At 49.3% G+C, this 21,139-nt stretch overlaps 1 protein-coding gene across 1 annotated transcript in view; it reads left to right on the top strand.

The window, feature by feature from the left end:
- The window catches only part of RAD51B (RAD51 paralog B), a 518,469-nt gene extending 509,764 nt beyond the window's left edge, over nt 1-8,705 (top strand). Inside the window, exon 11 of the mRNA XM_054715968.1 lies at nt 7,998-8,705. Within this exon, the coding sequence (XP_054571943.1) occupies nt 7,998-8,014 (17 nt within the window). The 3' untranslated portion in view covers nt 8,015-8,705. The remainder of the gene's footprint in view (nt 1-7,997) is intronic.
- Nucleotides 8,706-21,139: the final 12,434 nt, after the last annotated feature.

Here is a 21,139-nt window from a genome sequence, read left to right as displayed (position 1 = left end):
GTAGAATTTTCTATAGTTAACAGAATAAGGGTCAAACCAAGCAGGCTAGGAACTGCTGCCACCCAGTCCTCTCACAGATCCTGGAGTGAGGAGCAGGGGTGAGTCTCAAACCCTGGGGTAAGGACTCCGCACCACATCAGACCCTCTTGCTTAGCAGGCTGAGGGACCTGTGCTCAAGTCCTGACTGGGGGGCCAGGCCCCGCTGGCCTCCACCTTATGACATGGGCCTGGGGCTCAGAAGGCGCCGAGTCCTGGCTCGTGGGAAAGCACTCAGGAATCACGGGTCCGCTCTGGTGGTTCACTCCCAGATGCTGCATCCTCTGGCAGGTAGGAGAAGCATCCAATCACAGGTCTGCCCAGAAAACAGTGAACATGGGATCGATTCAGACACTAATGAACTTGGCCCACAGGGTCCCAAACTGCTTGGTCCGTTGAGAAGCTTCCCCACAGAAATGCTCAGGATACACCTCTGTCCCCCACTGCCAGGCAGGAGGCCCTGCCCACAGAGATGCCTAGGTGGCCATGTAGCCTGAACCACAGAGGACCACACTGTCATTGCTGTGCGTGGGAGCACCATCTGCCCTGTGGGATTTATGAGTTGAGCATTTTCCCCAGGTTTGTGAAACAGGGCGAGTCTGTATAACATCCCAGTGCACTGCCGAGATCCAGCCGGAGTTGCGTGGGGCAGGCTGGAGAGTCCGTGCTTCTGTCTGCGCGCAGGCCGCAGCCTTCCCTTTCCTCCCCTCCGGAAGCGCCCGCTTCGTCCTGGACCCCAGAGCAGTGTGTTTGTTTGGTGCAGCTGAGCTCCTCAGCAGGGACTCGGGGCCGGGGAAATTTGGGGTAAGAACTACTGACCTTTGGCTCTTAGCCTTTGACTTATGCTATCCAAGTTCCTTGGTAAATATTTTTTTTACAATTGCAAATATTGTTTTCTGACAAAGAAGCCGAGATTTTAAGACCAGATTAAGCAAAGCAAACAGCAGGCCCCTTTGTTACACAGTCTCTGAGGGTGTATAACTAATAAGCCATCAGAAGGCTAGAGTTTTGTTTACTCAGTGCACGGTGTGGCTTTGGCTCTTCGTTTTTAGAGCCTTTCTTAAAAGATTAAGAGTCTATGAAATAGAAAATTTAGATGAAGATTTCAAGAAATTCTGTGGAAGATCAGGAGACAATTTCAGGGCGGGGGAGAGCAGGGAGAGCCAGGTCTACCCAGACGCCTTGTGTTGAGAATCCTGATTTCCTAGGCATTGTGGTAAAAGGCATGTCTGCGCCCGGTCTAGTTTGGAGAACTTTTAGGATAGTGTTTGTGGAAACAACATTCACCGGGTTGCCTCTTTGACAGCCATTGCTAGGATCATGACTTTGACAGGAAAGATGAAGTTGTTAGAGAAAGCAGAGGCTGGAATTTCAATCAATCAGTGGAGGTTTAAAAAACTACAAAGGAAGAATATTAGAAAAAGTTGGAAAACCGGGGAGAAAATGAGTTACTAAATGAGGCGGCCCTGGAGTTGTGTGTCTAGGAAAGAAAAAAATTCAGGAAAGTGTCCGATGATCCAAGAACCCCAAGGGATAAGGGAAAATGTCTGAGGGGCCGCAGAGCCTCACCTGGTTGCTTTGAAAGCTGTTTTATCCATCCCACGCCCTCAAGCTGCACCTCCATCGCTGGGGTTTTCCCAGGCAGCAAAACCCTTCGGCCCCTGTCAGCAATGCCACTGAGTACAAACCTCTGGGCAGGCCATTCCCTCCGGCGGCATGCTCCCAAGACCTTGGGAAAATCAAAAGCTGTGACCCTCAGAAAAAATGGGGACCTCTCCTTTATTGGAGAGACCCCCTTGGATATCTGTTCCAGCTCTGCTGTGATCTTGAGAAAATCTAGTTTTGTCAGCTTGAAAATGACAGTGTTGACCTTGATTCGGCACATTGCAAATTGTGTCACGACCCATTCCTGAGTGATAAAGTAAAATGAATGAGTCACAGCCAGCATATTGTATTGTTTCATGAAATATTTGTTGTGTGATTGTGTGTGTGCATTTTCAGTTTCTGCACGGAGGTTGCAATGCAAATGTTTTTCTTCCTTGGATTGTAGTCACTGGCCTGGACGATCTCTAAAGTCAGCCGTATCTGATTCTCCGAGGAGATGGGGTACTTATCGTTCACTCGGCCCAGTAGGGCTATCTCCTTCAGATCTCCACACACGGGAACATAAAAGCTTATTTCCCTCCCGCCACTCTTACCAGATGACTGAGCTAGAAAACACCTGCAGATTTCTCTAGGATTAAAGCAAAGAAACCTTTGATCCCTGGGTGGTAACCTTGGAAAGGTACCAGCTGTCAAGGCCAATAAGCTTTTTTTTGTGTGTGAGGGGTTGCTCTGGCATGATAGCCCTAAGTTGGCATGGAGGTTGGTACCAAGAGCTGGCGGGGACAGTGTGGCATTCCTGCCTGGGTGGCAGAGAGGGGAAGGGCAGGAAGATGAGGGTGGTGCCAGCTAAAAGAGGAACTGCCAGCCCTGCCACCTGTGGCTCCACTGTGGTGATGCAGCCTGGAAGGGTGGGAAGGAGGAACCCTCTACCTGGCGGGGGCGGGGTGGGGGGCACTATTAGCGAATGTGGGAAGGATCCCTCAGTGCCTTTCATCCCCCCAGTAAGCCCCAAGATTCCTGCTGGCCTGCTAGGCGGAGGTTGTATAATACCTGCCAAGCTCCCGCGTGCATAGTAGAGGGAGGGAAGAAAAGGTGAGGCCAACATTCAATTTCCCTGCTCTGCAGGCCACTCCTCTCACCGGTTTTCAAGGATTAGGATGCTGGGAGCAGCGGGCCATGGGGCCTGATACCCTTCCCCCACCTTTGTTCACTGGGCCGGAGGCGGGAGACACTGAGGGGCTTGCTTAGAGATTTCTTAGGCTGCTTTTTGAAACACTTGAAGGAGCTGGTCCATGCTATTGTTGTAGTAAAATAGAGAGCGGAACTATTCTCCTTTTGCGGGAAAAGAAGAAAAGGTAAAAGAAAGAAAACCCACCCTCCCGGCATCTTCAGAAGGCTCCCTGGCTCTGGCCATTGCCATGGTAACCCCTCTGTTTGCATCTTCTTTGTCTTTCTGGGCTTGTTGGGCATCCTGGCCTCTCAGGGTTGGGCCCAAGACCTGGGAAATACTTAGGCCCCAAAGGAGAAGGAGCTCACAGCCACCAGCTCCTGATGGTTCGGCTCTGAGAGGGGCCAAGTCCAGCAGAGGGAGGGTCCAGCTTATTTGTGCAACTGAAGTGGGAAGGTGAAGGGGTAGGTGCCGTTAATCCATTTTAACTTTGCCCCTAGAGCTCCCCATGAAACCCTCAGCACCCAAGAGTGGAAAAGCTGAGAGGCGTGGCCAGCCCCAAGTGCAGAGGGAAAAGCAGGGTGGGCCCACAGAACCACACGGTTGCAGGAGGGAGGGAGAGTTGATGGGCTCCGACATGACTCGCATCTGCTCTGGTCTTGTCCGTTGTTTCCCTGGGAAGCCCCAAGTGTTGTGCCACCCAGAACACAGCTGGGACCCCTGGGCCTCTGTGTCAAGAACAGGAATAAAGATTCTATCATTAAAAGCAGCCAGGCTGCCCTAACCGGTTTGGCTCAGCGGATAGAGCGTCGGCCTGTGGACTGAAGGGTCCCGGGTTTGATTCTGGTCAAGGGCATGTACCTTGGTTGCGGGCACATCCCCAGTAGCGGGTGTGCAGGAGGCAGCTGATTGATGATTCTCTTTCATCGATGTTTCTAACTCTCTATCCCCTCTCCCTTCCTCTCTGTAAAAAATCAATAATATATATATATATAATATAAATATACATATATATTTATATAAATAAAAATAAAAGCAGCCAGGCTGTCCCAGCCAGTGTGGTTCAGTTGTTGAGTGTTGACCTATGAACCAGGAGGTCACAGTTCGATTCCCGGTCAGGGCACATGCCTGGGTTGCTGGCTCGGTCCCCAGTAGGGGGCATGCAGGAGGCATCTGGTCAATGATTCTCCCTCATCTTTGGTGTTTCTACCTCTCCCTCCCTCTCCCTTCCTCTCTGAAATTAGGAAAAATATATTTTTTAAAAAAATTAAAAAGCAGCCAGGCTGTGTGGCTGATGCTGCTGGAAGCCTGGGGAAACTGGGGCCATCCAGGCTTTTGTGGGGCTCATAGCAGTCAGGCCCATCACCTGGGTAGAGAAGCAGACCCGAAAGAAGGGGCTGCCGGGGAGGATGAGGAGGCTGGGGGGCCTCCTTGCTCACTCTGCCTTTGCTGCGCTCTCCTTTTCCTGGGGGCCGGAGGGCATTTGAAACACAAAAGCCAGGTTGCTTTGAACAGAACAGAAGATAACGGCTTACTTTCTCAGCAGGACAGAATTATTTTTTTACATTGTTTTTATTTTTTAATCAGGATCAGGTATCATAGGTTGAATTTGGATTCTGGGGCTGTCCTCTGCTCGTTTAGGTTTGGGTGAGCCACATACACCTTGGGATAGAGACGGGGAACCTAAGGAGAGCCAGGGGACCCTGAGATAGATCCAGGGAAGGTGCTGGAAACAAAGCTAGTTTCCTGTTTTCCTAGCCACTTAGTGCAGGGACTTAGAAGAAAGCAGAAAGCAAAGAGGTAAAACCATGATTTTTTAAAGAGCTGGAGCGCTATGGCTTCATCTTTCTTGTAAATGCAAGGGTGGATGTTTGATTGCCTTTTAAAGCATATTGGGAGGGACATTAATCTCCTCTGTTTGTTCCCTTGTCACAAAGTTGGGTTAGATTCTTCTACTCCATTTTCTTAGTCACTGAGCCAACAGGATGATTTATTGAAAAATTCTTTCCCCCCCCAAATACCACCATCTGAGTTCATCAGATTTCAGTCTGAATCAGTAACCCATCTAAATGTTTTCTGCCTGGTGGACTCAGAGTGACCCTGAAGATTCTCAATCTGTTTCCATCCAGGTATGAAGGTGTCTGCCTGGTAAATACCACCCACGTACTTGGCACAGCCTGGCATTCTCATGGGAGCCTGGGCAGAGAGCCCTGGGAGTCAGTGGAGCAGAGAGAGTGAACTTCTCGCGCAGGGGTCACAGAAAAGAGAACAGAGCAGGCCTCGTGCATCGTCCCCGGGCTGCTGGCGCCACTGCAGCCCAGAAAGCTCATCCAGGCCCAAGCATTTCCCCGTAGCTTCTGCCTGCTGCTCGGTGAGGTGCCTCCCAGAGGAAAGGAGGGAGGACTCCCGTCTGCCCAGTTCTCTTCTTCCCTTTAAACATTCATTTCACACCCCCTCCCGGCGTGACATCTTCCCACACTGGCCCTCTGCTATGTCCACTTTTTTTTACTCTGGCTATTAGCCTCAAAGAGAGATTTGTTTGGAGGGCATTCCAAATTTGCATCAATGGCTTATTGCACACATCATGCCATAACTTCTTTTTGTCCCTTAATGTCATGTTGTTGCAGTATATCCACCTTGATACACATAAATCATGTTCTTTCACTTTAATTGAGGTAGTCACATCCATTGTTTGAATATACCACATGTTGGCCATTCCTTCCTGGATGGAAATTACCATTATTTGTTAATTGAACGAATTCTGTTGCACATGTTTCTTGGTAGGCAGGTGTGAGGGTGTCTCTGGGTCTACATCAAAAAGTAGAATGGCTGGTCAGAGGGTGGGCAGTTGTCAACCTGGAGGCCAGGAGCACGGCTAAATTTTGGGAGTTATATTGCTACAAGCAAGGGAGATGAATGTGCAGTGAACATCCCTCTTCGAGTCCAGTTGTGGAGGTTAGGCAGTACAGACCTTAGGGCTGGGCTTGTTGCATAATGTTGAAATGCTACATCAATATTATGTGTTAAAAATGCTGTCAGGACCCTCTTGTGTGGAGCCCAGAGCAGAGAAATGGGGCATCACAGTTAGTAATGACACCACAGATCAGCACCCAAAAATCTTGGTCCCCTACCCAAAATGGAATCTATCTCAAGCAGAAACTGTAGTGTATGTTTTGCTATTATGCACCAAGCAAGAAAGATATTTGAACAACACCTACTAGTGCTTATAGCACAAAGCAGGGTCTGAATTTGGGCCCAAAATCACAGACTAAACACTTTTTTCTCCCCAAAATGTTTTTTCCTGTCTCCACAATGTTTTAAAACATGGAACGAAATGTTCGTTGGAATAAGGTTCCAGAGAAAAGCTCTGTTCCAAGGCCTGGACTATAGTTAGTCTGAACCCACACTCCTTTAGAAGCTGCGAGCCACTTGGCCATCTTTGCCGGGTCACAATCTGCATTTGTGAAGATGCCCAGGTAATAATACGGAAGGATGTTAAATCCATCCGGGTTGTTGATTTTCTTTGAAAACCTCTTCCAAAAGGACGTGGTGTTCTTTCTGGAATATGACATAAGCTTTATTTCAGTGAGTTCAGGTATTTGTTGAGTATCTATTGTTTACAAACCATGGGGGATATGAGGCTGAAAAAAAAAAAAAAGGTTTCTTCCTTTTAGTAGCTCAAAATCTAGTTATTTCAAACAAAAATAACTTTGATCAAAGCCAAACTGTGACACATGACACATATTATCAAGGTTAACAAAGGAGCATGGAAGGATAGGGGAGACAGACTCGTTCTAACTGGGGTGGCTGAGGAAGCTCCCGAGAGCATGTGGGGCTGGAACTGGGCGTCAGCTCCCGATGCTGATGGAAGGGCCTGCAGTGCATCTCCACAGAGACCAGGTTCTTTTGCCGCCTGAGGACAGATCCGGGGACCCTGGGGAGTGCTGATTAGTGCCATGTGACTAATGAATCATGCTGACTAATGTGCTCTGAATGGATTGATTCAACAATAAAGGGAGCACTGAGAGTCAAGAGTTCAGATCCTGAATTTCACCATGAAGTATAAATCACTTACGCTCAGTACTTCATTCTTTTTGGTCAATTAAAACGTGCTCATGATGAGAATCCAAGGCACCTTGACCAGAAAGTGCACCCGAACTGTAAGGAGAGCAGAAATGCTCCCCAGCACCACCCAGGACAGGCTTATGCAACCTCAGGTTATTCATAGGACGTGCAGAACGAACCCATCACATGCTGCTGCCAGCCATGCAGAACTTTTATTTCCTCTCACGGGCCATGAGAACCGACACAGCGCACGGCGCTCACACCAACTGACAGACAGAGGGGCCTTTGAACAATCTTCCTGTCTACCTACTGGGGCGTCTGTGTTTTTCTACAACAAATGTCGCCACAGAACTAAGAGCTTGCGTTGCACACACAGCTCTTTCTCTCTTTTGACATCTCCCCAGCGAGGCTGCTTGAGAACCTGGCCTTCCGTGTCCAGATGTTTACTGAATTCCGCAGGCCCCCCAAAGGGCCCGAGTTCCTTTGTTGCTCTCCGAATCATTTCCCACAGAGACTGACCGATGTCCTGAAGGAGCCCTTCAATAGGGAGGATAAATGGAGGCAGATGAAGACATGACCCCCTGAGGTTCACCCACGTCCACGCTAACAAAGGGTCTGAGGCACAGCCTTGTAAGGAGCGTTTTGGTCAGCAGCGTCCCTTTCTAGAGGCCACGTCTCCCCCACGGGGCCGCTTTCAATGGCTACGATCAGAGTGGAAGTGCTGGGCGTCGGTGAAGGGCCGGGCTGTGCTAGGTGTAGCACAAAACGTCTAAATCACGGCCCCCTGCCTTTGTGAGGACTTCCTGGCTGCAGATGGCAGCTGGCTTTCTCAGGGGAAACCTGGGGGGAGAGGAGGAAGCGGAAGAGGGGCTCCAGCTTCTCCGGGTGACCTCTTCCCACCCAGCCCAGGAAGACTCCCCTTTTTCTACAGCCATCCAGCCTGGGCTGCAGCACCCTAACCCACACCTGTGCAGCGTCACAGACAGGTGTGCGTGGAAGTGGAACCCTGCGGGGAGGAAAGCTTACTCAGACTGCTAGTGACAGGTTGGTGCATTTCACAACAACAACATTTTTGTTTTGTTTTTTTCAAACTTTCTTTCTCTCCCTCTTTTTTTCCTTTTAGGCCAGCAGAGGCCATAGGGACACTGTGACCTTTGTCTGGAGCTGATGGGGGCGTGATTTGTGAAATGAAACAGGACTGTGCTGCGTGGAAGAAGGAAACGGAAGCCTGCCTAATGGGGATTAATTAGTTGATTGCTGCTGCGATGGTAACAGATTTGCCCTCATACCACTGCGCCAGCCATCGCAGACCTAGCGGGGAAGGTGAAGACGAAGGAGTCTTTGTTCTGGCCTCTAGATGCAGGGGGCTGTGGGCCTTGCCGCCATGGGATGTCAACAGCCATAATAATAATAATTTGCACTTATATAGCACCTTTCAGCCAGGCACCTCAAAGCGGTTTAACCACATTAATTAATTAAAGCCCACAATCCCCCTGGGGAGAGGAGGAGGAGGACTAACAGGATTTGTAATTACAGGAGGGAACATTTCCGAATAAAGTATTGTTCACCAAATAAAAAGAGGAGGTGTATAAGAATTGGGATCTCCAAAGAGTAACTGATTCAGAAATGAAATCATGGAAGGATGGGGGGAAGGGGCATGGGCTTGGGGGTCTGTTCTTGTGTCAGAGGGAGGTCGACGGGCTCAGAATTCACTGACAGGTTTGGATCCCGCTGAGAAGCGGAACATGTATGGTGTTAGTGGCATTTGGAAGGTCATTAGTGGTGCAACTATTGTGGTGTAAATTCAACTTTCACTAATAAATTGTGTATAGCCCCGCAGAACAAAGACTGAGATTCTTGCAGTATTTAATAAAGGATGAAATGATTTCTTTAGATTGAAAGCCCAAAGCTGGGCCAGTCAATTAGCAAATAAATCAATTGGTGACCCATAGGATAATTTAGTCGTTTCCAGCACAACACCAAGCTGACCCCCTCCTACTGCCATAGGCTTCCCACCAAAGCTTCAAGACTGGTTCAGTGCAAGGCCTGGGGGCTTCGGCCCCTTCAAATCTTCCCAGCCTTTGGCCCTGGTACCTCTCTCACCCAAGTGGTTAGTGACCCTGAGTTGTCCTCTATATGATCACTTTGTACCTGCTCCCCCTCCAGGGGTTTTTTAATGCCGTGGAGGCTAGAATCAAGTCTTATCCTGTCTCTTGTCTCCTAGACCAGTGGTCGGCAAACTCATTAGTCAAGAGAGCCAAATATCAACAGTACAACGATTGAAATTTCTTTTGAGAGCCAAATTTTTTAAGCTTAAACTCTATAGGTAGGTACATTGTTATTAACTTAATTAGGGTACTCCTAAGCTGGCCTTTGCTAAAAACTCAAGGGGCCAAAGAGCCGCATGTGGCTCGCGAGCCGCAGTTTGCTGACCACTGTCCTAAGGGTACCCAACAGTGCTATGAGCAAAGCAGGTACAGACTGGTCAGGAATGGCTGAACAACTAAGTCCTCAACAGCTCATATCTATTGAGCCCAGACCAGGTGCTAAGGGGAAGCTCAGAAGCAATAGGATATGAACCCCATCCCGAGAACTCTGTTACAAGGAATGGGAAAGACTCATATACTACTAACAATAGCATAAAACAATAAAATAAAATGACATGGTGGATGCACGTTCAAGCCTCATGCTGCAAGGGCAAAAGAGAGATCAGGGAAGGTATTCCTGGGGAGCAAGGGGTGCACTGGGCACCGGCTGGTGAGTGGTGTGGGCAGACCTGGCAGAAGAGGGCGAGGCTAACTTTCCGGACTGTGGCCCTTTGCCTCCCTCTGAGTGAGGTGCATTCTGAGAACTTGGGGTCTTTGATTGAACATTTGTGAAAAACAAGCTGAGTTTTTGCAGCCGATTAAATGTAAATTTCCCATGAATTCTTACTATATGAATTGGCCTATTTCAAACATCAAGGGAGTATTTAAGAAATTAGGAAAGATGTTTTGTTCTCTGTAACTATTAATTCAGTCTCTCTCCACTTTCACTGTTCACCAAGTAAGAAAAGCCAAACAGTTCACACGTAAAAACAGGGCACTCAAAAGTGTCTGAAAAAGGTACAAGGAAAACACTTCTCCGTCACATGTGTCAGAGATTAAATGGCTTCCTCCTGGAGACTTTTTTTTTTTTGACCCCTGTGCACACTAAGACAGTGCTCTACACCCAGCAATTAACGAGCCAGTCCCCACACTCTCCCGCTCCAGGGCCCACCAGGGCGGCTCACCACAAACCACAATGCCGGGATGGACCTCATGCCAATATTTATTGAGTGTACTGCATGTCTAACACACACCATACGTGCCTAAGCGTACACAGTCCCCTAACAGTCTGACAAGGTAGGACTTTTATCATCCCTCTTTCCAGATGAGGAGAAGGCAAGAAGAGTTCAGTCCCTTACTAGAAAGTGATGGAACATGGATTTGAACCCAGGCAGACTTGCTCCTTCCTCTCTCCCCCCTCACCAACCCGTGTCCTATTTCTATTCATATCTATTACAACCTCTCTTGGCCATCCTCAATTCACTAAAGGGCTCAGCACCATACTATACACATAGCAGGAACTCAGTGAATATTTTCCAGATAAAAGAATTGCTAGAGTAGTGGCTGCAAAAAGCCTGGGCTGTGGTGCTGAGAATAAGGTAGAGTCCCCATCACCACCTTCTTCTCCCTTCTCCATTATTAAAGACTAGAGGCCCAATGCATGAAAATTCATGCACTGGAGGGGAGGTCCCTCAGCCCGGCCTGCCCCCTCTTGCAGGAGGCGACCTGGCGATCAGGGGAAAGCGATGTCCCCATCACACCTCTGCTGCTGCCACTGCTAGCAGTGCAAACCTTGGCCAGCCCTGATTACCTGAGCCTCAGGTGGCCCTGGGCAGCTGAGCAGCCACCATTCGAGACTTGCCTGTGCCTCGGGCCGGCCCTGGGTGGCTGGGGGGTTGAGGGGACTGGGGGACTCCACAGGCAGGCACATGGGGCTGAGGGGACTGGGCGCCACCATCTTGTGGCTGTGGGCGCCACCACCTTTGAGGGCGTGACGGTCAATTAGCATATTTCCTCCTTATTGGCTGTGGACTCCACCATCTTTGTGAGGATGTGATGGTCAATTAGCATATTCCCTCTTTATTAGATAGGTCTAGAGGCCCAGTGCATGAAATTCATTCACAGGGGTGTGTGTCCCTCAGCCCAGCCTGCACCCTCTCCAATCTGGGACCCCTCGAGAGATGTCCGACTGCCCGTTTAGGCCCGATTCCAGTAGGATCAGGCCTAAACGGGCAGTCGGACATCCCTGTCACAATCCAGGACTGCTGGCTCCCAACTGCTCACCTGCCTGCCTTCCTGATTGCCCCTAACCGCTTCTGCCTGCCAGCCTGATCACCCCCTCACCACTCCCCTGCCAGCCTGATTGATGCCTAACTGCTCCCCTGCCAGCCTGTTTGCCCCTAACTGCGCTCCCCTACAGGCCTGGTCCCCCCCCCAACTGCTCTCCTCTGCCAGCCTGGTCCCCCCCAACTGCCCTCCCCTGCAGGCTTGATCGCCCCCAACTGCCCTCCCTTGCAGACCTGGTCCCTCTCAACTGCCCTCCCCTGCTGGCCTGATTGCCCACAACTGCCCTCCCCTGCTGGCCATCTTGTGGCGGCCATCTTGTGTCCACATGGGGGCAGCCATCTTTGACCACATGGGGGCAGCCATCTTGTGTGTTGGAGTGATGGTCAATTTGCATATTACTCTTTTATTAGATAGGATTAGGAGACGTTGCCCCAGGGAATGTTCACAAGAAAGAAGACACAGGCCGTATTCATGAGCTGAAAATCTGCCAAGCTGGTACCACCCATGAGATGCGAGTGAAGCATCTTGAGCTGTTAATTACTTTCATTGAACTCAGGTGCGATGTGGAGCTTTTTTCTTGGGGGGCATGTACATGCACATATGTAGGCAAAGTCCGACTTTGTCTCCCTGTCTGTGCTGGCATCCTAGCTGCTCCGTGCCTGTGCCACGGTCCTGGTGAAGCATCAGGAGTGTGTGTCCCTATCAGCCCACAGAGCTAGCGTTTCTGGATTAATCCAGAGGAGCTAAATTCCTCGCATAGTGTCTGCTATGTTGTATGTTGTGAGCAACATTACTGCTCTGAGACAAGATTATAAAAGTTCGTCTGGCAAAACCAGAGGAGATGGGGAATGAGGATTAGGTAATGGGGGAGAGGGAATGAAGACAAAAGTAAGTGCAAAATATCAGATTCTGACCTAAAAACTGTGGTCTTAAACCCACTTGGCAGTGTCTTCCCCCCCACCCCCCCCCCTGCTTCGGTTTTAATGTCGTCACCATCACTTTTGTCCCATGTCTGTGAAGGGACATTCTTTATTCAGTTACAGAATTCAGCAGAGGCCTCTTTTGCTCAGACAGAAGGAAGAAGCCCGACCTACTTCTCAAACAAGCATTCTAAGTGTTAGGGAAGCATGTTGCCTACTTCTCTAAATGTCCTTGAGGGTGGGTTTCAGATGCAGCACAAGTTCCCCAGATCTGGGCGGAGAGAGGACCAATAGACAGCGGGCATGTGTCAGGGTGGACTTGTGCCTAAACAAACAGCCCGCCAAATCTCAGCGACTTAACATCTCCTGGGCCGCTGTCCTCCATGTGGTGCTTCACGTTCCATGTCAGGACAACCACTTCCACAACTGCCTCGGGGGGTGGGCAGGGCGGCGGGGAGGGTTGGGTCGTGCACTTACAGGTCGTGCACTTACAGGAACAACGCACATCACGTCTCTCAGGGCCAAGCAGTCACGTGGCCACTCCCAACTCCAAGGAGTGGAAGGCACAAGCCCACACTCACCCCGTGTTCTGAAGGGAAGGAGAACTGGATATGCGTGACCCCTTGTCGTGTCTGTGAGACCCAGCGAGCTGGCAAAGGTCGCCTTTCACATCCACTCCTTACCTTGGACTAATGGGCATCTGTCAGGCTCATGGGGTGATGTTGAGGAAGGAAGACCAAATCGTTCTGCAGCCCATTTCAGTCTGCGGGGACCTTTTGGAAAAAGAGTTGACAGGGAAGACTAGTTCACCCCGGCTTTCCCTTGGAGCTCCCAGACTAGTCACGTTAGAAACCCAGGCGAGGGCCATCCTGATTTCAGCAGGACGCCTGAGACTGAACGACAAGTCGCCCAGGGCCATCGTGCTTCGTGAGAAGAGGCTCTGGAAACCGCCCTCTGCCTCCATTCCTCCCTTGTGACCAGACATGATTCAGATCCCCTCAGCCCTGTGACTTTCCAGAAAGCAGCTCTCCCCGCAGCAGAGAGAGGGGGGAAACTTTCCCTTATTATTCTTCTAATAATGAATTCCTGCTCTGAGTGGGCGCTTCCATGTGTTTTCAGTCAGTGCTGATGGCAGCCTGGCCGGGGGGACATTTCCAAGAGGCTGTGGACATAATAGATGAGGCCTCGCATTGACAGAGCTGCTCTCAGCTTTCCTTCCAGCGCAGCCCTCCCGAGGCCTGAAATCGGAGACGAGAAATGATTCACGGGATCATGTTGTGAACAAACATGGCTGCCCCACCTCGTCGTTCCTGTTAACTAAGTAAGAAGGGATGGTTTCAAAGCTTCCCTCGGAGAGATGTGCAGACCTGGATTTTAGTAACTTAAAAGGACCCAACGTTCTCAGGCCAGACAGTTCTTTGTAGATGCCAAGACCTCCTGTGCTCAGGGCTCACACAGAGTCTTAGCCTACCTTGACCTCATAAGAACAAAGGGAGAAATGAGGTCATTCTCAAGCACACGAGATGCTTCCAAGTGAGCAATGGTGGTAGGCCCTGCGTGCTAAGGGGTCCCACCTATTTGTTCCCCCCAAAGCGAATGTCTTCAGATAATACCTAGTTTCAAATGACCTGCAGGGGACTTGTACAAACGGCTAGTTATGAACGGGCTCTTTTCCTGGAGAAGAAAGTCAGTCACTCGGGTGAAGGGACAGCTGTTGTTAAGGACACAGTTGTCCTGGAATTGGAAAGCCTTTGAAAGCAGAGGCCGCCCTGCGGATTCACTGCCTTGGAGTCTCTGCTCCTCTCTGCATTTCTACCCAAAGCCACCCTCTTGCCCAGCAGACCTGCTCTTCAGACTGTCCTGCTCACTTGAAACTTTAGCTTGCGCGTGGCTCACCCTCGTCTCTTGAGCTCCTCTCTCTACACTGCAGCCTTTCAACTTAAGTTCCCATTGGCTCTTTCCCTTGGTGTTCTCTCTTAAAATTCCTAAGAGAGAACCTCATTGGCTTGGGCTGACCTTATTGTTTTGTCTCAGGTAACATCACTGGTCACTAGCCAGCCAGTCAGTTGTGGGCCGAGGGGGGAGCTGAAAGCAGGCTGCCTAAGCAGCCGCAGATGTGGGCAGGGCAGCTGCCCTAAAGGGGCTGGTTTCATGTTTTTAGGGGACTGGCCATGTGTGGTGTTGCCCTGTTTCAACGAAGTCAGAGGAGCTTAGTCTGAATTCATTCATCAATGGGAAGACAGGGGATGGGGGGCGGGGGGAGAAACTGGATTACGACATTGGATGTTGTCTTGTATTCATTAGAGACCATTGCGTTCCTATCTCAGCAGATGGTTAAAAGGCCACCCCAACTCAGTCCAGATTTCAGCATTTCCATATTCGTGAGAGTAGACATGGGGCTGGAAGTGAATTAGAGGCAAATCTAAACAACCCGGTGTTTCTCTGCTCTTTCCTGAGCTCTATGTCCATATTGATTAAATCATTGGCCAGCCCTTGTCCTGTGCCTGACACTTGTACCTACTGCCTAAAGCTGCAAGTGATGACACAGAAGGCCGTTCTGATGGTGTTTCCAAACCTGCTGCTGTGGGTTCTAGAGCCAGTGTCTCTGGACCACTTCCAGATCTCTGCTCATTCCATGTAGAATCTGGGGTTGAAGTCTGTGGCCATCGGCTGTCCCTGGGATCTGAGAACCCATCTGGGGTTTGTCCAGCACCAGCATCCCAACTCCTGAGTCATTACCATGTGAACATCTTGAATGTGGATGCAGAGATGAAGCAGGAGCCAGCCTGGCTTTCTCCCAGTTCTCTAGGCCCCTCTGGGGCTAATCAGCAGCCACCCATCCCTGTGTTAATAACATAAGCTCTCTAATGAGAACACCTGGAGGAAACTCATAGGAAGGCTTGAGATGAAGCCAGTTTTGCAGTAATTATTCCTACCATCATTCTGTTTTAGGCTGGACTCAGACTTTCCAGTCAAAACAGCTTGTTACACCCAACCAACTAGATGGACGGACCTGTACCTCACAATTGTTCCTTAAACCACCTCGGGTTTTACTAAAACTCTTCATGTTCACATCTCAGCTCCAAAGTCTCCTTACACCTTGAACGTCAGGCAGCGTATCCCTACTTCAGGGATACAGGGTTTAGTGTAATGTCCTGGGTGCATCTCGTGGGTGGAATTCTTTGGTGGTCTCTTCCCAGCCCTTTTGCCACCCAACCAGCCCATCTTGAGGGTGGTGTTCGCACCACTGGAGAAATAATAGACCTTCTTACCTGGAATTGCCTAATCAGGGGAGAGAGGATAGCGGCTGGGGAGGTGAAAATGGTGGGCAGGGCACGCATGGAAAACGGGTCCCTGCTATATTTATTAGCCTGCTCAGGCTGCCCTAGCAGAATGCCAGCGAAAAGCCTAAACAACGGACACTTATTTTCTCACAGTTGTGGAGGCTGGAAGTCCAAGGTCAAGGTGCCAGCAGGTTGGTTTCTCCTGAGACCTCTCTCCTTGGTTTGCAGATGGACACCTTCCCGCTGTGTCCTCACATGGCCTTTCCTTTGTGTGCGTGCCTAGTGTCTCCTCCACTGTAAGGACACCAGTCTTATTGGGTTAGGTTCCCACTTTGATGACCCCATTCAATCCTAATTACCTCCTTTTAAAGGCCTATTTCCAAGTACACTCACGTTGGGGGTTGGGGCTTTAACATACGAATATTGGGGGGGAGGGCACAATTCAGTTCATAACACCTGCCATAACTCTGTTTTCTTCAACAGATCATCTCTCATCCTCTGATGCTGCCCTTCTAATTCTGAGAAAAGTAGATATTGGTCGAGAAATGGCAGGTGTGACTCTGTGCAGTGAGTTTGAGAATGGCTCAGCTAGGTATGGAGGGGGCCTGAGATAAGCAGAGTGAGTAGATGGATAGGTGGGTGGTTGGATGGATGGATGGATGGATGGATGGATGGATGGATGGATGGATGGATAGGAGGATGGATGGATGGATGGATACATAAATAGATGGCTGCATGAATATACACATGGATAAATCTATGACTTGGGTAGTGCATCAGTGGTCCAGGGAAGACATCACATTCTCTGTCTTTAGGGTTGTAGGTTTTTGCACTGCTGGGGTTGCAAACTCAAATGCTACTGTTAGATAACAGAGTTATCTGTTAATTACTGAATAATTAATTAATTAAAGAGGCTAGTGTGCAATAATGGGAAGTAGTGGGGACTGTGACAAATTAGAAAGAGTATGACCTGCCTAAAGGGACCGCATGTACTCAGTTCCAGCCAGTTGTTACTTTGTAGGATGCCAGCCCAATGCTGCCAGAACTTCTGATTTTTCAAGAGAAGCCAGAAATCGGAATTTTTTCAAATGAAATCTTTCTTTAAATAAATATTTAAATTATGGCAACCAACTCAAAATTGATAAAAATATTGGGTGGGCCAAAGAAACACGTTTACAGTCTGAATGAACCCTGGAGTCTGTGGGATTTCCACTTGTGCGATGTCAGCGCACGCGGATGTAGGTGTTTCAGGGCTTGGGCTCATGAGTATGCTGCCCGGGTTCAGATTCCAGCCCGCTACTTACTAGCTTTGTAATCTTGCGCAGGTTATGCATATAACACAGAGTCGTTAAAGGGTGAAATTAGTTAATACATGCAGATGCTCAGAACAATGCCTGTTGCTAGTGGCAAAGCAATAACTGAGCCAGTATTATTAGGAAGTATCACTAAACCTCGGGGTTTTCTCGTCTATAAAATGGGGACAACAGTTGTCTTACCTGTCCCCAAAAGGAAAAGAAGAATATGCAGGAAAGGGCTTGCAAAGCGTGCACACCACTAAGCAATACACCATGCATTGCTTTTGTTACTGTTCCCATGAAGGAGACTGAGCCTTACCCGGGCAGGGCAGGGGGTCCCTGGGAGGAGGAGGACAGCAGTAACTAGATCCATCCTCTTGGTTCCGAGGGACATGTGGCTGTTTTGCTGTTCTTAGATGGTGTGGTTTTTTTTATTTATTATTTGTTATGAAAATGTTAAACCTTCAGAAGAGTAAACATTGTGATGAACACCCAAGCACTCTTATCTAGCTGTAGTCATTGCTAACGTTTGCCACCTCATCTCAGTGAGTGTTGCTGGCAGTGTGGGGTGGATGTGGCCGAGATGCAGTAAGAGATGGGACGGAGGGAGCCTAGTGGCACCGAACAGAGAGCCAAGAGCTTCCACTACTCGGTGACTCCTTATTGCAGGAAAGCAGGGCCCGGTGGGCTGTGGATGGTTCTCTTTGGATAGGACCCTGAGGGGTGTTCTGTGCAGGGTCGTTTCTCATAAGTGATGCATTGTTACCACCTTAAAGTGGTAGAAACTGGGACACGGAAATTCTTTTCATTATTTATTTTTGTTTATTATTATTAAGGTTTTAATTTTTTGAAAGAGAATATATAATTATGTATGCCTCATGTAACTGAACATGTCTAAAGAGACTGGCTGTGGAAATGTCACTGTCGTAAAGAATTCAGGAATGGAAACCATGCTGGGGTCTGTGAGAAGCTCAGTGAAATCGCGGTGATAAAAAGACATGTTGGTCCCTAAAAATGAAAGGTTTTAGGAGCAAAACACTCAGATTCAAAGAAAGTATAAAGGGCTCTTTTTGTTAAAGTATTTAAAAGAGTCTCTAAGACATATTGCCCCATTTCTCAGCGTTCGCTATGACTGCATTTAAATGTGAAGGCTTCTCCCTCTTAAAACGTGAAAGCAACTAAACTTCGCTTGAAGATTCCATTATTCGGACCCTTCATTAATTTAAGCTGACATTCCTTCTCAATTGGGGCAAATCATCAAAGCTTTATTGTATTGAGAACCTTGAATTCAGCAACAAAGAGTGCGGGGTTTGGAGGGAAATGTGGGGAGGGGGTGGGGGAGATCCTGAGGCCCAAAGAAAGGAAGGGAGGAAGGAGCTGAGAAGGTGGGTGGGAGGGAAGGACTGGAGCATTGAGAGGCGACTGGGGACAGGGGCGGAGTTAGCAAAGCAGAGAGAGACTATGGAGGGTTGTGGTAGAAGGAAGGGGCTTAGAGGGGCCTGTGCCCTAAAGCTGCCCTCGGGCCTCCGCTAATCAAGACAGTAGAAGCTAAACCAGCTGGCAACTTTACCCTCACAAATTGGCTTCCAGAATAAGGATGAAAAGGAAGAGAAGGCATAGAGGAAGAGAAAACATGTTCCTATCTTCCTTCATTCAGGTGCCTCTCGAATTTTCTGCCAGTAGAGTCCTGCCCTGTAGCAGTGCCCGGCAGGAAGCCCGCTGGGTGGGCCTGGCCTGGCACCACAGCCCTGTCACCAGTCCTGTCCGGCTCAGTGGCACCTCCATCCACCTGGACCCAGGCCGCTGGCAGGGCTCTCTCTTCCTTTCTGGTGTCATTTTCCGTGGGATGGATGATGTGGGATGTCCTAGGGGCACTGTATTGGGTTCCCTGTTGAGGAATAAGGCAAGGAAGGATATTTAGAAATGTGAGTAAGTCATACACAAACTTTTAGATTTATAACTAGAATAAAATAAGATTTGTAAGGTGAACGTTAAAGCCTCAGGGAAAACTGGGTTTTTCCAAGGTGTAACATTAATAATAAATGAAATACTGATTTCAAAAACCAAAGCAGTCCCTGACAGTCTTTCCTCTGCACCGAAAAAGTCCACAGGACACAAGAATTTCAAGTGGACACTGTGGTGTAAATAGTTCCCGGTGTCCCACAGCCCATGTGAGACCAAGTCAGTCAGGGAGGCTGTTGGCCATCAGTCCCCAGCCCACCACCTTCCCACTCAGTGCCCTCAAAGAGCTCCCGTGACCGCTCTGAGTCACAATTTCCCAATGTGTGGAAGGGGAATAGAAATAACTGTCCTAGCCCTGGCTGGCAAGTTCAGTGGTTAGAGCGTCGGCCTACAAACCAAAGGGTCGCAGGTTCGATTCTGGTCAAGGTCATGTACCCGGGTTGCAGGTTCCCCTCCCACGTTGGGACCCACTGGGGAGGCAACCAATTGATGTGGCTCTCTCACAACGATGTTTCTCTCTCCCCTCCCTCGCCCCCCACCATCCTTACCCACTCTCTCTAAAATCAATGGAAACAATATCCTCCAGTGAGGATTAATTAAAAAAAAAAAAAAATAATAATGATCGGCCTGATCTTCACCCCTGGGAGCCTGTAGGGATGACCACATAGATGAAGGATGATTTTCCCTCCCTCACTGGCGGTCTAAACCTGGGTTACTGCAGTGATCGATTCTCCCGTTGAAGACATAAATCAGATGGAGCTGTTCCTTCCGCCCAGAGCTCTGAGAGGAAGCCCTTTTCACTCAGATGGAAGCAAGGGCCTCCATGGTTCCACCTCTGGTTGCTCCCTCCTGGCCCACCTGCTGGGCCACCCCAGTCTCCAGGCTCTGGTCACCAGGCACCCTTCATAGCCTTGGCACTTCGGGACCCTTCGCTGGCAGGCTTCTCCCCCAAACAGTCCCACAGCTGACACCTCACCTACTTCCCCAGGTATTGGCATGACTCCCTCACCGCTAAGGTTTTGCTAAATGTCACCTTCTCTGTGAGACACCCCCCCCCCCCCCCGATTACATGGCAGCCCACTCTCCTCACCCCCATTCTGCGCTGCTTTTGCTTTCCCAGAGCTGCAACCGTACACGGGCTGGAGGGCAGACATCTCTCATTTGTTCACGGAGTGACCTAGCCCCTATAGCAGCGTCAGGCCCAGCAAGCACGCTCAGTCAACAGGTTGGCTCTTGCTCAGAGGAAACCGATCAAAGATGGCCTGCTCTAGCTGAAGGGAACATGAGCTCAAAATCTCTACCGCCATTGCTGCAAGCTCTCCACGGAATAACCTTTGCTCCAGTGAGCAAGTTTGAAAACCGACATGTGTTCTCATACGTAAAACCCATGTTGAAACTATAATGTGCTGTGTCATGTCAGGCCCAAGGGCCTGGCACAATGTACACAGCAAGAGCCCAATTGTTAGAGGGGTTGGGGAAGAAAAGTGGAGGGGGAAGGGGGTCAAAGATCCCAGGACTGGATTCTTGCTCTCATTCAAGCCTCAGCTCAATCATCAGCACTCAGCAAAGCCTTATCTGCTACTCTGTCTATGATCCATACAGCATGACTGTCATGATTTTAGGTTGGAGAAAGTTTTATAAGGACGTTTGTTAAGCAGCTACTATAGGCTAGACAGTATCTGTGCCCAGTTTACTACATAAGTGATCTCATGAAATGTCAGCCCTTTCCCCATTGTCTGTCCAGTACCTCGTGCCTGGCCTGGCACATGTTAGGTACTCAATAAATGCTCACCTAATTTCCTAACAACCCTCTGAGGCAGGTACCATTAACTCCATCTCACGGTGAGGGGCCAAGGTTCAGGTTTAGGTAACTTGCTTAATGTTGTCATACATGTGAGTGACAGAGCACAGATTTCAATTCCACTCAGACCAGCTCCAGTCACTCTGGTTCTGAGAGAGAATTTGGGTTAGACCATCCCTCTTGACCACACCAGCGATGGGGGGAGGGCTCTCTCCTGTAGGCCACACCCAAGCACCCCTGGTGGAAAGCAGCAGTGGGGCAGATACCATTAAGTCCTGGAATTCTCTTCTCCACGTGGACTGACTTCCTCCCTTTGTCCAGTTAGCTCACCTGGAGGGGTCTCCTGCCACCTTCTTCTGACTAATGGGCCTGCCTGTCTCACCCTCCCTGCCTGGATCACCCTAGCATTAGTGGTGGCTCATCTTGAATCATAAATCACATTCTAAAAGACATTGCAACTTTGTGCTCAAAATCTCCTTAGAAGTTAAATTTTTTTTTGTGAAGGTCACTTGCTTATGAGTAGAATGATGGGTTCATCAAGTCTGTCCCTTTAAGAAAAATCTGGATAGTATCTAGTTCCCCCTCCCCAGCCCTCCAAAAAAAAACCACCCAAAAAAACAGCCCTACTTA

The sequence above is a fragment of the Eptesicus fuscus genome, chromosome 5 (genome assembly GCF_027574615.1).
Source record: "Eptesicus fuscus isolate TK198812 chromosome 5, DD_ASM_mEF_20220401, whole genome shotgun sequence".
Classification (NCBI taxonomy): domain Eukaryota; kingdom Metazoa; phylum Chordata; class Mammalia; order Chiroptera; family Vespertilionidae; genus Eptesicus; species Eptesicus fuscus.
The sequence above is the reverse complement of the archived record's forward strand: the minus strand, read 5'-3'. Positions and strand labels throughout refer to the sequence as shown.